This window comes from Vulpes vulpes, chromosome 1 (assembly GCF_048418805.1).
Source record: "Vulpes vulpes isolate BD-2025 chromosome 1, VulVul3, whole genome shotgun sequence".
NCBI classification, from domain to species: domain Eukaryota; kingdom Metazoa; phylum Chordata; class Mammalia; order Carnivora; family Canidae; genus Vulpes; species Vulpes vulpes.
Genome location: NC_132780.1, coordinates 50,772,241 through 50,787,906, shown reverse-complemented (window position 1 = coordinate 50,787,906; position 15,666 = coordinate 50,772,241). Strand labels below are relative to the sequence as shown.

General features: G+C 34.2%; 1 protein-coding gene across 2 annotated transcripts in view; it reads right to left on the bottom strand.

Moving 5' to 3' along the window:
- ERCC6L2 (ERCC excision repair 6 like 2) overlaps positions 1-15,666 on the bottom strand; it is a 125,694-nt gene that overhangs the window by 93,786 nt on the left and 16,242 nt on the right. For both annotated transcript variants that reach the window (XM_025984209.2, XM_072763894.1), the window contains exon 3: positions 8,018-8,140. In XM_025984209.2, coding sequence (XP_025839994.1) covers positions 8,018-8,140 — 123 coding nt within the window. The remainder of the gene's footprint in view (positions 1-8,017; positions 8,141-15,666) is intronic.

The following is a 15,666-nucleotide window of genomic DNA, read 5'->3' as shown; positions in this document are numbered from 1 at the left end:
ATAAAACAAACTCAACAGTACATTAAAAGGACCATAAAAATAAAATAAAATAAAATAAAATAAAATAAAATAAAATAAAATAAAAGGACCATACATCATGATCAAAGTGGGACTTTTTTCTGAGATGCACTGATAGTTCAACAAATGCAAATCAATAAATGTGATACATTGCATTAACAAAATGAAGGATAAGAATCATATCTTGATAGATGCAAAAAAAGCATTTGACAAAATTCAACACTCTTTTATGATAAAAACTCTCAGTAAATTGGACATAGAGAATATATACTTCAATATAATAAAGGCTATATATGACAAACCCACAGTTAACATCACACTCACTAGACAAAAGCTGAGTACTTTTCCTCTAAGATCAGTAACAAGACAAAGATGCCTATTCTTACCCACTTTATTCAACATAGTGCTCGAAGTCCTAGTCGAAGCAATTAGGTAAGAAAATGAAATAAAAGACACTCAGATTGGAAAGGAGGAAGTAAAACTGTCTGTTTGCAGATGACATGACATTACATGTAGAAAATCCTAAAGATGCCATAAAAACAAAAAACTTCTTAGAACTCAGTAAAAATAAATTCAGTAAATACGCAGAACACAAAATCAATACACAAAAATCAACTGTTTCTACACATTAGCAATGAATTATCAGAAAAGGAAATTAAGAAAACAATGCAAAGTAATGGCAGAGTAATTAATTAAAGAAGAAACAATTATGCCAATCATCTGCTTCAGAGAAGCAGCACTCCATTTCCCCTATATAACATACTGTGTATATTTTTCCAAAGCAGGAGAACTTCTTCAAAATTCATAATGAGTGTTGCAGCTGAGGAAATTTCTAAATTTCAAGGTTGAAGAAAAAGTCCTATACACTTTGAAACAAAAAGAAAATTTGCTTTCCAAGGAAAAAACTAGTTCAGTACTGGAACCTCATCCACAATACGGAGTGACAGAAGAAAATAAAATTATTTTGGTTATGTTTAAGAGAAAATTTTTAACTTAGAATTCTACACACATAAACTATCAGTCCAACATGACAGCAATATAAAAGTATATAAAACTTTTGAAACAACTGAAGTTGTTAAACAAGCAAAAAGTGGTACAAACACAAGAAGAAATGAGAAAGCTGAAAGACAAAGCAGGAAAATTTAATATAATTCTCTCAAGATCTAATTGCTCAAACAGACCAAACCCAAAACAAAACGGTATTAAGAGTTTTAACAATACAAATAACAACCTTGATTAAACAGATATATGTAGAACTATGTGGCCATAATAATATAGAATGCACAAAATATTTGCATAAATTTTAAAATATCTACAATTATGGACATCACAGCATTAAAAACACCTGAAATTGGATTTAGCCCCCACCACACACACACAAATATTAAACCTGTATTATCTGAACACAAAAGTAGAAATCAACAAAAAAGGCTAAATACTCCCATCATTCACCACCCCTCAATAATATATATTCACTTGGAAATTTTAAACTACACCTTAAATAGTAAAAGAGAAAAACTATAGAGTCACAAATAATTTAGGAAATAATGAAAAGATCACCTAATGAAAATTATGGAATGCAGCCAAAGTAGTACTCCAAAAAACATATACAACTCTAGTGAAATTTATTAGAATATAAGAAAGATTAAAAATAATTAAGAATTGAACTGAAGGAGATAGAAAAATAGCAGTGTGTATCACAGCAATGAATTACACATATATATGCATGTGTGCCTACATAAATACATAAATGTAAATAATATATATTATAAATATCTTTAAATATTTAAAGTATTACTTTTCCATTCTGTTTTCTCTTCTGTTAGTTATCATAACTGACATAAGATATTCATAAATTCTGCACTGATATTTAGAATCAAATACAATTGAAAAATGGACTACAAATAGTACTTGAACTCTGAAAGATTTAAAGACACATTAAGAATGTGCTTTAAAGGAGAGATCACTACCAACACCAAGGAAATACAAACGATTTTAAAAACATATTATGTGCAGCTATATGCCAATAAATTAGGCAATCTGGAAGAAAAGGAAGCATTTCTGGAAGACCATAAACTACCAAAACTGGAACTAGAAAACCTGAACAGGCCAATAACCAGGGAGGAAATTGAAGCAATCATCAAAAACCTCCCAAGACACAAAAGTCCAGGGCCAGATGGCTTCCCAGGGGAATTCTATCAAACGTTTAAAGAAGAAACCATACCTATTCTACTAAAGCTGTTTGGAAAGATAGAAAGAGATGGAGTACTTCCAAATTCGTTCTATGAGGCCAGCATCACCTTAATTCCAAAACCAGACAAAGACCCCACCAAAAAGGAGAATTATAGACCAAAATCCCTGAAGAACATGGATGCAGAAATTCTCAACAAGATACTAACTAGCCAATAGGATCCAACAGTACATTAAGAAGATTATTCACCATAACCAAGTAGGATTTATTCCCGGGATGCAAGGCTGGTTCAACACTCGTAAAACAATCAATGTGATTCATCATATCAGCAAGAGAAAACAAGAACTATATGATCCTCTCAATAGATGCAGAGAAAGCATTTGACAAAATACAGCATCCATTCCTGATCAAAACTCTTCAGAGTGTAGGGATAGAAGGAACGTTTCTCAACATGTTAAAAGCCATCTACGAAAAGCCCACAGCAAATATCATTCTCAATGGGGAAGCACTGGGAGCCTTTCCCCTAAGATCAGGAACAAGACAGGGATGTCCACTGTCACCACTGCTATTCAACGTAGTACTAGAAGTCCTAGCCTCAGCAATCAGACAACAAAAAGACATTAAAGGCATTCAAATTGGCAAAGAAGTCAAACTCTCCCTCTTCACTGATACTCTACATAGAAAACCCAAAAGACTCCACCCCAAGATTGCTAGAACTCATACAGCAATTTGGCAGTGTGGCAGGATACAAAATCAATGCCCAGAAATCAATGGCATTTCTATACACTAACAATGAGACTGAAGAAAGAGAAATTAAGGAGTCAATCCCATTTACAATTGCACCCAAAAGCATAAGATACCTAGGAATAAACCTAACCAAAGAGGTAAAGGATCTTTACCCTAAAAACTACAGAACACTTCTGAAAGAAACGGAGGGAGACACAAAGAGATGGAAAAATACTCCATGCTCATGGATTGGCAGAATTAATATTGTGAAAATGTCAATGTTACCCAGGGCAATTTACACGTTTAATGCAATCCCTATCAAAATACCATGGACTTTCTTCAGAGAGTTAGAACAAATTATTTTAAGATTTGTGTGGAATCAGAAAAGACCCCGAATAGCCAGGGGAATTTTAAAAAAGAAAACCATAGCTGGGGGCATCACAATGCCAGATTTCAGGTTGTACTACAAAGCTGTGGTCATCAAGACAGTGTGGTACTGGCACAAAAACAGACACATAGATCAATGGAACAGAATAGAGAACCCAGAAGTGGACCCTGAAATGTATGGTCATCTAATATTCGATAAAGGAGGAAAGACTATCCATTGGAAGAAAGACAGTCTCTTCAATAAATGGTGTTAGGAAAATTGGACAGCCACATGCAGAAGAATGAAACTGGACCACTCTCTTTCACCATACACAAAGATAAACTCAAAATGGATGAGAGATCTAAATGTGAGACAAGAGTCCATCAAAATCATAGAAGAGAACACAGGCAACACCCTCTTTGAACTCGGCCACAGTAACTTCTTGCAAGATACATCCACAACGGCAAAAGAAACAAAAGCAAAAATGAACTATTGGGACTTCATCAAGATAAGAAGCTTTTGCACAGCAAAGGATACAGTCAACAAAACTAAAAGACAACCTACAGAATGGGAGAAGATATTTGCAAATGACATATCAGATAAAGGGCTAGTTTCTAAAATCTATAAAGAACTTATTAAACTCAACACCAAAGAAACAAACAATCCAATCATGAAATGGGCAAAAGACATGAAGAGAAATCTCACAGAGGAAGCATGGACATGGCCAACATGCACATGAGAAAATGCTCTGCATCACTTGCCATCAGGGAAATACAAATCAAAACCACAATGTGATACCACCTCACACCAGTGAGAATGGGGAAAATTAACAAGGCAGGAAACCACAAATGTTGGAGAGGATGCGGAGAAAAGGGAACCCTCTTGCACTGTTGGTGGGAATGTGAACTGGTGCAGCCACTCTGGAAAACTGTGTGGAGGTTCCTCAAAGAGTTAAAAATAGACCTGCCCTACGACCCAGCAATTGCACTGTTGGGGATTTACCCCAAAGATTCAGATGCAATGAAACGTCGGGACACCTGCACCCCGATGTTTCTATCAGCAATGGCCACAATAGCCAAACTGTGGAAGGAGCCTCGGTGTCCATCGAAAGATGAATGGATAAAGAAGATGTGGTTTATGTATACAATGGAATATTACTCAGCAATTAGAAACGACAAATACCCACCATTTGCTTCAACGTGGATGGAACTGGAGGGTATTATGCTGAGTGAAATAAGTCAATCGGAGAAGGACAAACAGTGTATGTTCTCATTCATTTGGGGAATATGAATAATAGTGAAAGGGAATATAAAGGAAGGGAAAAGAAATTTGGGAAATATCAGGAAGGGAGACAGAACATAAAGACTCCTAACTCGGGGAAATGAACTAGGGGTGGTGGAAGGGGAGGAGGGCGGTTGTTGGAGGGGAATGGGTGACGGGCACTGAGGTGGACACTTGACGGGATGAGCACTGGGTGTTTTTCTGTATGTTGGTAAATTGAATACCAATTAAAATTAATTTAAAAAAAATAAATAAATAAAACTAATATTTGACAAAGGAGGAAACACTATCCACAGGAAGAAAGTCTCTTCAATAAATGGTGCTGGGAAAATTGGACAGCCACATGCAGAAGAATGAAACTAGACCACTCTCTTGCACCATACACAAAGATAAACTCAAAATGGATGAAAGATCTAAATGTGAGACAAGATTCCATCAAAATCCTAGAGGAGAACACAGGCAACACCCTTTTTGAACTCGGCCACAGTAACTTCTTGCAAGATACATCCACAACGGCAAAAGAAACAAAAGCAAAAATGAACTATTGGGACTTCATCAAGATAAGAAGCTTTTGCACAGCAAAGGATACAGTCAACAAAACTAAAAGACAACCTACAGAATGGGAGAAGATATTTGCAAATGACTTATCAGATAAAGGGCTAGTATCCAAGATCTATAAAGAACTTATTAAACTCAACACCAAAGAAACAAACAATCCAATCATGAAATGGGCAAAAGACAGGAACAGAAATCTCACAGAGGAAGACATAGACATGGCCAACAAGCACATGAGAAAATTCTCCAAATCACTTGCCATCAGGGAAATACACATCAAAACCACCATGAGATACCACCTCACACCAGTGAGAGTGGGTAAAATTAACAAGGCAGGAAACCACAAATGTTGGAGAGGATGTGGAGAAAGGGGAACCCTCTTGCACTGTTGGTGGGAATGTGAACTGGTGCAGCCACTCTGGAAAACTGTGTGGAGGTTCCTCAAAGAGTTAAAAATAGATCTGCCCTACGACCTAGCAATTGGACTGCTGGGGATTTACCCCAAAGATACAGATGCAATGAAACACCGGGACACCTGCACCCCGATGTTTCTAGCAGCAATGTCCACAATCGCCAAACTATGGAAGGAGCCTCGGTGTGCATCAGAAGAGGAATGGATAAAGAAGATGTGGTTTATGTATACAATGGAATATTACTCAGCCATTAGAAATGACAAATACGGGATCCCTGGGTGGCGCAGCGGTTGGGCGCCTGCCTTTGGCCCAGGGCGCGATCCTGGAAACCCGGGATCGAATCCCACATCAGGCTCCCGGTGCATGGAGCCTGCTTCTCCCTCTGCCTGTGTCTCTGCCTTTCTCTCTCTCTCTGTGACTATCATAAATAAAAATTTAAAAAAAAAATTAGAAAAAAAAAAAGAAATGACAAATACCCACCATTTGCTTCAACGTGGATGGAACTGGAGGGTATTATGCTGAGTGAAATAAGTCAATCAGAGAAGGACAAAAATTATATGGTCTCATTCATTTGGGGAATATAAATAATAGTGAAAGGGAATAAAGGGGAAAGGAGAAAAAATAAGTGGGAAATATCAGAAAGGGAGACAGAACATGGAAGACTCCTAACTCTGGGAAACGAACTAGGGGTGGTGGAAGGGGAGGAGGGCAGGGGGTGGGGGTGACTGGGTGGCAGGCACTGAGGGGGGCACTTGACGGGATGAGCACTGGGTGTTATTCTGTATGTTGGCAAATTGAACACCAATAAAAAATAAATTTATTATTAAAAAAAAAAAAAAGAATGTGCTTTAAGGAGAAAGGGAGAGGCACCTGGGTGGCACAGCCGGTGAAGTATCTGCCTTTGGATAGGGTAATGATCCTAGAGTCCCGGGATGGAGCCCCACTTTGGGCTCCCTGCTCAGTGGGGAGTCTGCTTCTTCCTCTGCCCCTTACCCCACTTGTGCTCTCTCTCTCTTGCTGTTCTCTCAAATAAATAAATAAAATCTCAAAAAAAAAACAATAAAATCCTCATTTATGTCTATTAGAAAATCATTTTAAAAATAAATAAATAAATAAATAAATAAATAAAGGGGAAGGGAGGGAAAAATAAAACAAGGCAAAATCAGAGAGGGAGACAAACCATAAGAGACTCTTAACTCTAGGGAACAAACTGAGGGTTGGTTGGGGAAGGGGCAGGTAACTAGGTGATGGACATTAAGGAAGGCCCATGATGTAATGAGCACTGCGTGTTATATAAGACTGACGAATCTCTGAACTCTACCACTGAAACTAATAATACACGATATGTTAATTAACTGAACTTAAATAAAAAAATAAAATGGCTCAAGTGAAAAAAAAGAATATGCTTTAAAAAGAAGAAAAAATTATAATACTTCTTTAGGATCAAATGAAATTTGACATAGGATATATTTATAATACTAAAAATAAAAATTTTAAAGTAATAATATCATAAGCCAATATATCTCAAAATTTTGCAATAACTGCTCCAATAATAGAAATTAGTAAACTGGCCTCAGCAATCTTATGTATAAGACTATTACAGATGAAAGTGTTTTAAATCTTGACATATAGAAAATAATTTCATTACCATAACAAGATACAGATTTCATAAAATCACTTCATCTTTATTTCTATCCAGTTTCCTGGTATTCAGAATATAAAAGATACAAAAGTATACTTTTTCTTATTATTATTCTTATTTATCTCTTATTTCTTATTATTTCATTATTTTATTAGAAATCTCTTATTTTTATGAGTAATATAGATGTATAATACTAAAATATTAGTATTAATAATATATATTTATAATATTTATAAATATAATATGTATTTATAAACATGTATTTACAAAGGAGAAAACTGAAATGTAAACATGAATAGCATTGAGTCACAAGGGAAGAGACAAAGACACACCTAAACCGAAGTTTTCTGATTTCAATTTCAATGGTCCTCATGTAGGAAGAATTTGTTTCAAATTTTCAGGATGTAATTAGTCTGCTAAACAACTTTATCAGTGATGTACCTTTATTAGCAACATCTGTAATGATCTCTCTTTCATTGTCACATAAATAAAAAACAATACAATGGACTTTGATTAAATTCACATACACATTTATGGAAATTTAACAAGTTAATAAAAGTAAGTAAAAAAATCCAGTCAAGAAAAAGACTAAAACACTCCAAAAAATTTAAGCTAAAATTGTATTTTGCCATTTTGAGAGTCAATCATACTCAATTTGAGGATGAAAATGATCATCTTTCAAGAATGTGGTCTATAAAACAAATATTTTAATAATGTTTCTAAGTTCTATGCTTTAAATGCATACTATAATGTGTGCTATTTACAAGTTTCCATATACTTTACCAATACCAGCTTTACGAACCTTATGTTTCTAAACATCTTACCTTTTTTGCTGTAGAAGAAGGAGGCTCCTTTTTCATACTTCTTAGTAAAAACTCTGGCATATTGTTTTCAATATCTTCACGAGTTCCCTTTTTATGCAAAACTGCAGCCAAAAATGAAATAACCTGAGAGAAAAGAAACAACTTTTTAATTATTGTGTAAATGTTTCAAGACAAAATTTATGGTTTACATGATTACCCAATTAGTGAAAATTTGAGTATGTACAAATAGATTTGTTACAGGGAAAAACAACATGAAATAGTAGTATTGGTTTTCTTTATATATACTAACAAACAAATGTACAGTACACATTACCCTTAAATACAGTAAAAAAGAATTCTCACGTGGCTATCTCTTCCACAATAAGTTCTATCTACTCAATGAATTCATTCTTGATCTCATCGGGTAGGACATTACTTTCTTATTTGTTTCTTTCCATGGAAACTATCTCTTCATATACTCTACTAGAATAAACTATAGACATTCTTTTTTCCCTGTAGAAAATAAACCCCCTAAGGGAGTAATATTTGGCTCATAAAGTTGTACACTTCTATTGATCTAATAATTATAAATGGAATGACAGAATGTTACTTTACGATAGACTAAGACAATTCATCAATATACAAACCACTTGGAATAACAGCTATTCTCCAAATACCAAGTAAGATAGACAAAGAGACATAATAAAGGAAATGAAGAGCAAGAAATATTTAATCAATTGGATTTGGGTTCAAATTTCAGCCTAGTTGCTTTGGCAGCTATGTAAACTTGGGCAGGTTAATCTCTGAATAACCATAAAAATACATGAAAATAGCAAAAATAAATATTTGCAGAGTTGTTTTAAAGATTGAGGGAAAGTATTTAGGGTATAATTATGAGGGGAAAGAATCAGGACTTTAGAAAAGTTATATAAATATCAAAACCTAAAGAAAAAAAATGAGAAAATTAGAAAAACTCAAAAACATAGTGTTTTTAACATGAGTATGGTTACCTACCATCTGAATACCAAATGACAAAAGAAAAAGAGTGGTGTAAGTATTTGAAGAGATATAAGCTGAAAACTTCTAAAAACACTTTAAAAAAAATCAAGCCATATATTTCAGATCCACTAAGAACATCAAACAGATAAATAAATAAATAAATAAATAAATAATCAATCCACAAGTAGGTGTTTCATAGAAAAACTGCTCAAAACTTGAGTCTAAAAAAAAAAAAAAAAAGACATATTAAAAGTAGCAAAAGGAGGGATCCCTGGGTGGCGCAGCGGTTTGGCGCCTGCCTTTGGCCCAGGGCGCGATCCTGGAGACCCGGGATCGAATCCCACATCGGGCTCCCGGTGCATGGAGCCTGCTTCTCCCTCCGCCTGTGTCTCTGCCTCTCTCTCTCTCTCTGTGACTATCATAAATAAATAAAAAAAAATTAAAAAAAAAAAATTAAAAGTAGCAAAAGGAAAACACATAAATTACCTTCCAAAAAAGCAACAACTGGACTAGCTGATCTTGCAGCAAAAACAATGAAAGACACTATATAGATTAAATGATAGTTTCAAAATGCTAAAGAAAATAAAAGCAACCTAGTTTTATACCCAATACAGATATTACTTAAGAATAAAGATGAAGATATTTTCAGACAAAAACTGAACAAATTCATCAAAAAGCCAAAGGAAACAATGAAAGGATGTGTTCAGGCACAGGGAAAATTATATGTAGATTGTCAGTGATGCAGGAAAAAATTAAAAGCAACAAAAATGGTGAATACATAGAAAATATAAATATATATATTAATATTATTGAACAAAACTAAAATGTCTTCTTGAAATTAAATAAAAGCACTAAGAGATATGAGAGCAAATGTATATGAGCCAGAAAGGGCCCAGCTCAGTTACAATATTCTGATGTCCTTACACTGTTCAAAAGGAAATAAAAGTACTAATTTATGTTAGATTTTTTGATAAGTCAAAAATGTGTGGGGGCACCTGGGTGGTTCAGTTGCTTAAGTGTCTGCCTTTGGCTCAGGCCATGATCCCAGGATCCTGGGATTGAGCCCCACATCAGGCTCCCTGCTCAGTGGGGTCTCTCTCTCTCTCCCTCCCTCCCTCTCTCTCTCTCCACCCCTCCCCTGCTTGCAGCTCCCCCCCCCCCACTTGTGCTCTCTGTCAAATAAGTAAATAAAATATTTTTAAAAATTGTTATAATCTCTAGAGTAACCACTAGAAGGAAAATACATCAATGTGTAAGTACTATCCTATTAAGAGAGATAAAAGAAAAATATAAAATGATCTAACCAAAAGCAGGCAAAGAGAACATGAAAATAAACAAAGATAACATACAACAAATAAAAAGCAATAATAAAATCGGTTTAAATCAAAATATATTAGAAAGCACATTACATAGAAGGGACTAAATGTTACAATTAAAAGACAAAGATCGTCAGGTCCATAAAATATGTCATTTACACACAAAAAAATTTAAAACAAGATATAGAAAAAAGTGTAAGTAAAAAAAAAATGAAAAAGACCATGTGAACAAAAATGAAAAGAAACTTGATATATAGCTATATTAATAGACTCTGAGGCAAAAAAAATTATGGAATTAATTAAAAAGACACTTCAGGCTTGATATTAAAAACTTAATTCATGTGGAAGTTACGAGAAGTATAAATTGTTAAGCAAAGAAAGAAAAGTTTACTGAAATAAAAGTGGACAAATTCATATCACAATGGTAAGATTTTGAAATAACTCAGTAAGAACAATCAAAATAATCAGTAAAGATACAGAACATTTGAATAACATGCTTAGCAAATGTGACCTAATGAACATTTAATCAAAAACTGTATACTACTGCAAAACACAGTTTCATTTAAAGTACACATGAGAGGTGCTTGGGTGGCTCAGTCCATTAAGCATCTGCCTTCAGCTCCAGTCATGATCTCAGGATCCTTGGATTGAGCCCTACACTGTGCTCCCTGTTTAGCAAGGAGTCTACTTCTCCCTCTCCCTCTGCCCCCATTCTGCGCATGCTCTTTCTCACATGTGTGCTCTTTCTCAAAAAAATAAAATCTTTAAAAAAAATTTATAATAAAGCACAGATGAAATATTTACACTAAGGCATCATACAAAGTCATAGAGCAAATCTCAAAACATTTCAATAAAAATCATATAGAATATGTTCTTCAATGTGAGAAGCTAGAAATAACAAAAGAAGAAAATCCACAAATATTTATAAAGTAAGAAAAATCCTTCAAAGAAGAAATATACTTTAAAGTATATTAGAATAAGGGGTACTTCAATTGGTTAAGTATCTGCTGTCAGCTCAGGTCATGATCTCAGGGTCCTGGGATCGAGCCCTGTGTTGGGCTTGCAATTAGTGTGGAGTCTGCTTGGGACTCTCTCCCTCTCTGCCTCTACTACCACGCTCTCTCTCTCTCTCTCTCAAATAAATAAAATCTTTAAATATATATATAAAATAAAAATTAAAAATAAAGTATATTAGAATACATTTGTATTTCACAATTGAGATTAGGATATATTTTGAGTTAAACAATAATAATATTGCATATTAAACTTGTGGACTACACCTAAAATCATGTTTTAGGGACTTAAATGCCTATATTAGGAAAGAAAAGCTGCTAATAAAGAAAATTATTTCAAAAATTAATAAAAATACAGAAGTCATACATAAAAAACCAGAATTATATACAAAATGTTAAGTGAAAAAGCATATAATAAAAAGGAACAAAGACAAATGATCATTCTATGAAAGGATTTTAAAAAGTGATAAGCCTCTAGAAAATTAATAAAAAACTAAGAGAAGGCGCAAACACACACATGCACTCACATACACACACAAAGCATATAAAAATATGACACTAAAAATTTAGAATAAGGAACAGAACTTATCAATACTGACACAAGAAAAAGCAAAATTTACATATTCATAAACCTATTAAAGAAATCTAAATACACATTTACAAACCTTACACAAAGAAAACTAAAGGTCAAATGGCTTCATCAATAGTCTACCAATGCTTAAGAAAGATATAATGCCAGTCTCAGAGCAGCTGGGTGGTTCAGTGAGTTAAGCATCTAACTCTTGATCTCACTTCAGGTCTAGATCTCAAGCCCCATACTCCACACCCAGTGTGGAGCCTACTTAAAAAAAAAATGAAATAGGAAGGAAGGAAGGAAGGAAGGAAGGAAGGAAGGAAGGAAGGAAGGAAGGAAGGAAGGAAGGAAGGGGAGAGAAAATATGCATGTCTTAAATTCTTCCAGATACTAAACTGGGAAAAATGGTCTCAACTTATCTTATGAGTTCAACATAACCTTGATAAGAAAATATGACAAGAATAATATTATATGCAAGAGACTGATACGCCAATTTTTCTTACTCATATAGAAGCAAAATATCCTTAAAATATTAGCAAATGTAACACAGAAAAAATAAAGAAATATATATCAAAACCAAGTTGGGCTGATTCTTGGAATGTAAGCTTGTTTTAATCTTCAAAATATAGATATTGTATGGGTATTAGGTATGTTAGGTATGGCACTTAACTTTTCTAACATTAGTTTCATTATAATAATAGGACAACCCATTTCATTTCAAGATACATTTTACATGAAGTGCTATATTATTAACTTGAAGCACACTGTGAAAAGTTGGGAATGTATATTTTTATCACTAGAGTAACCACCAAAAAAAAAATGTAAATATTAAAAAGCCAATAGAACTGAAATATTTTTTTGAAAATATCCTAGCAACCAAAAAGAAAGAAGGAATGGAAGAAGAGTAAGACAGAAAACAGCCTGTTCAAACAAAAAGTAAAATAATATGTACAAATCGAAATATAACAGAAATCACATTAAGTGTAAATGGACTAAATGCTCCAATTAAATATCAAAGACTACCAAAATCATAGAGTTGTCTACTTTATTTTTTTATTTTAATTCCAGTATAGCTTGCGTACAGTGTTATATTATTTTCAGGTGCATAATATAATGATTCAACAATTCTATATATTATTCAGTGCTCATCAAGATGAGTATATTCTTGATCTCCTTCACCTATTTCACCCATCTGCCCACTCATCTTCCCCCTGATAAACCACCTCTTTTTAGTTAAGAGTCTGTTTCTTGGTTTGTCTTTTTCCCCTTTGTTTTATTCCATATATGAATAGGATTCATATATGAATCATATGTGATTCCACATATGAATGAAATCATATGGTATTTGTCTTTCTCTGACTGACTGCCTGCTACATTGTTGGAAATGGCAGGACTACATTCTTCTTTATGGCTGAATAATATATTCCATGATGTTTTTGCATGTGTGTATATAGATACAGATACCATATCTTCTTCATCCATTCATTTATTGATGGACACTTGGGCTACTTTCATAATGTGGCTATTGTAAAGGACGCTGCAATAAAACATAGGGGTGGGGATCCCTGGGTGGCTCAGCGGTTTGGCGCCTGCCTTTGGCCCAGGGTGTGATCCTGGAGTCCCAGGATTGAGTCCTGCGTCAGGCTCCCAGCATGGAGCCTGTTTCTCCCTCTGCCTGTATCTCTGCCTCTCTCTCTCTCTCTGTCTGTAATAAATAAATAAATCTTTAAAAAAAATCCTATAAAACGTAGGGGTGTATATATCCTTTTGATTTAGTGTTTTTATATTTGGGTAAGTACCCAGTACTGCAATTACTGGATCACAGGGTTAGTTCGATTTTTAATTTTTTTGAAGAACCTCTATACTGTTTTCCACAATGACTGTACCAGTTTACACTCCCATCAATAGTAAACAAGGGTGACTTTTTCTCCACATCTTTGCCAACACTTGTTTTTTCTTGGGTTTTTTATTTTAGCCATACTGATGGGGTAAGGTGTAGTTTTGATTTGCATTGTCCTAATGATGAGTGATGCTGAGCATCTTTTCATGTGTCTATTGTATGTCTTTGGAGAAATGTCTGTTCATGTGTTCTGCCCATTTTAATCATATTATTTGTGGTTTTTTGGTGTTGAGTTTTTAAGTTTTTAATGTATTTTGGATATAAGTCCTTTATCAGATATGTCATTTGCAAATATCTTCCATTAAGTAGGTTGTCTTTTAGTTTTATTGACTGTTTCCTTTGCTGTACAGAAGCTTTTTATTTCAATATAGTCCCAATAGTTTATTTTTGCTTTTGTTTCTCTTGCCCCAGGTGACATATCAAGAAAAATGTTACAATCAATGTCAGAGAAATTACTGCCTGTGTTGTCTTCTAGAATTTTTATGGTTTTAGGTCTCACATTTAGGTCCTTAATTCATTGAGTTTATTTTTGTTGTATGGTGTAAGACAGTGGTCTAGTTTTATTCCTTTGCACATAGCTGTCCAGATTTCCCACCACTCTTTGTTGAAGAGACTTTTTCCCATTGTATATTCTTGCCTCCTTTGTTAAAGAATAATTGATCATTTAATTGTGAGTTTGTTTCTGGGTTTTCTATCCTGTTCCATTGATCTATGTGTCTATTTTTGTACCAGCACCATATTGTTTTGATTACTACAGCTTTGTAGTATAACTTGAAATCTGGGATTGTGATGCCTACTACTTTTTCTTTTTCAAGGTTGAAAATGTTTCAAGGTTTCAATGTTGCTTCATTATTAGTGTATAGAAATGTGACAGGTTTCTGTACATTGAGTTTGTATCCTGCAACCTTACTGAATTCCTTTATCAGTTCTAGTAGTTTTTTGGTATAATCTTTAGAGTTTCTCATATATAGTATCATGTCATCTGCAAATTGTGAAAATTTTACTCCCTCCTTACCAATTTGGGTGACTTTTAGTCCTTTTTCTTGTCTCACTGATGTGGCCAGGACTTTCAGTTCCAATGCAGAATAAAAGTAGCAAAAGTGGACATCCTTGTCTTGTTCTTGACCTTAGGGGGAAAGCTCTGTTTTCCACCATTGACTGTGATGTTAGCTGTGGGTTTTTCTCATATATTGCCTGTATTATTCTGAGGTATGTTCCCTGGAGACCTACTTTGTTGAGGGTTATCATGAATGGATGTTGTATTTTGTCAAATGCTTTTACTGTACCTATAAATACAATGTGTTTTTTTATCCTTTCTCTTATTGAGGTGATCTATCACCTTGATTGATTTATAAATTATTGAACCACTCTTACATCCCAGGAATAAATCCCACTTGATCATGGTGTGAATGATTCTTTTAATGTATAGTTGAATTTGGTTTGCCAATATCTTTTAGAATTTTTTTGTATCTACGTTCATCAGAGATATTGGCCTGTAGTTCTCATTTCTGTATCATTTATATCTCATTTTGGTATCAGGGTAATGCTGGCTTCATAGAATGGATTTGAAAGTTTTCCTTCCTCTTCTATTTTTGGAATAATTTGAGAAGGATATGTATTAACTCTTCTTTAAATGTTTGGTTCAATTTACCTGGGAAGCTGTTCAGTCCTGGACTTTTGTTTTTCGGGAGTTTTTCAATTACTTATTCAATTTCATTGCTGATAATAGGTCTGTTCAAATTTCTAATCCTTCCTGCTTCAGTTTTGGGGAGTTCTACATTTCCAGGAATTTATCCATTTCTTCTAGTTCATAATATTCTCTTACAATCTTTTGTATTTCTGTAGTGTTAGCTGTTACTTCTCTTTCA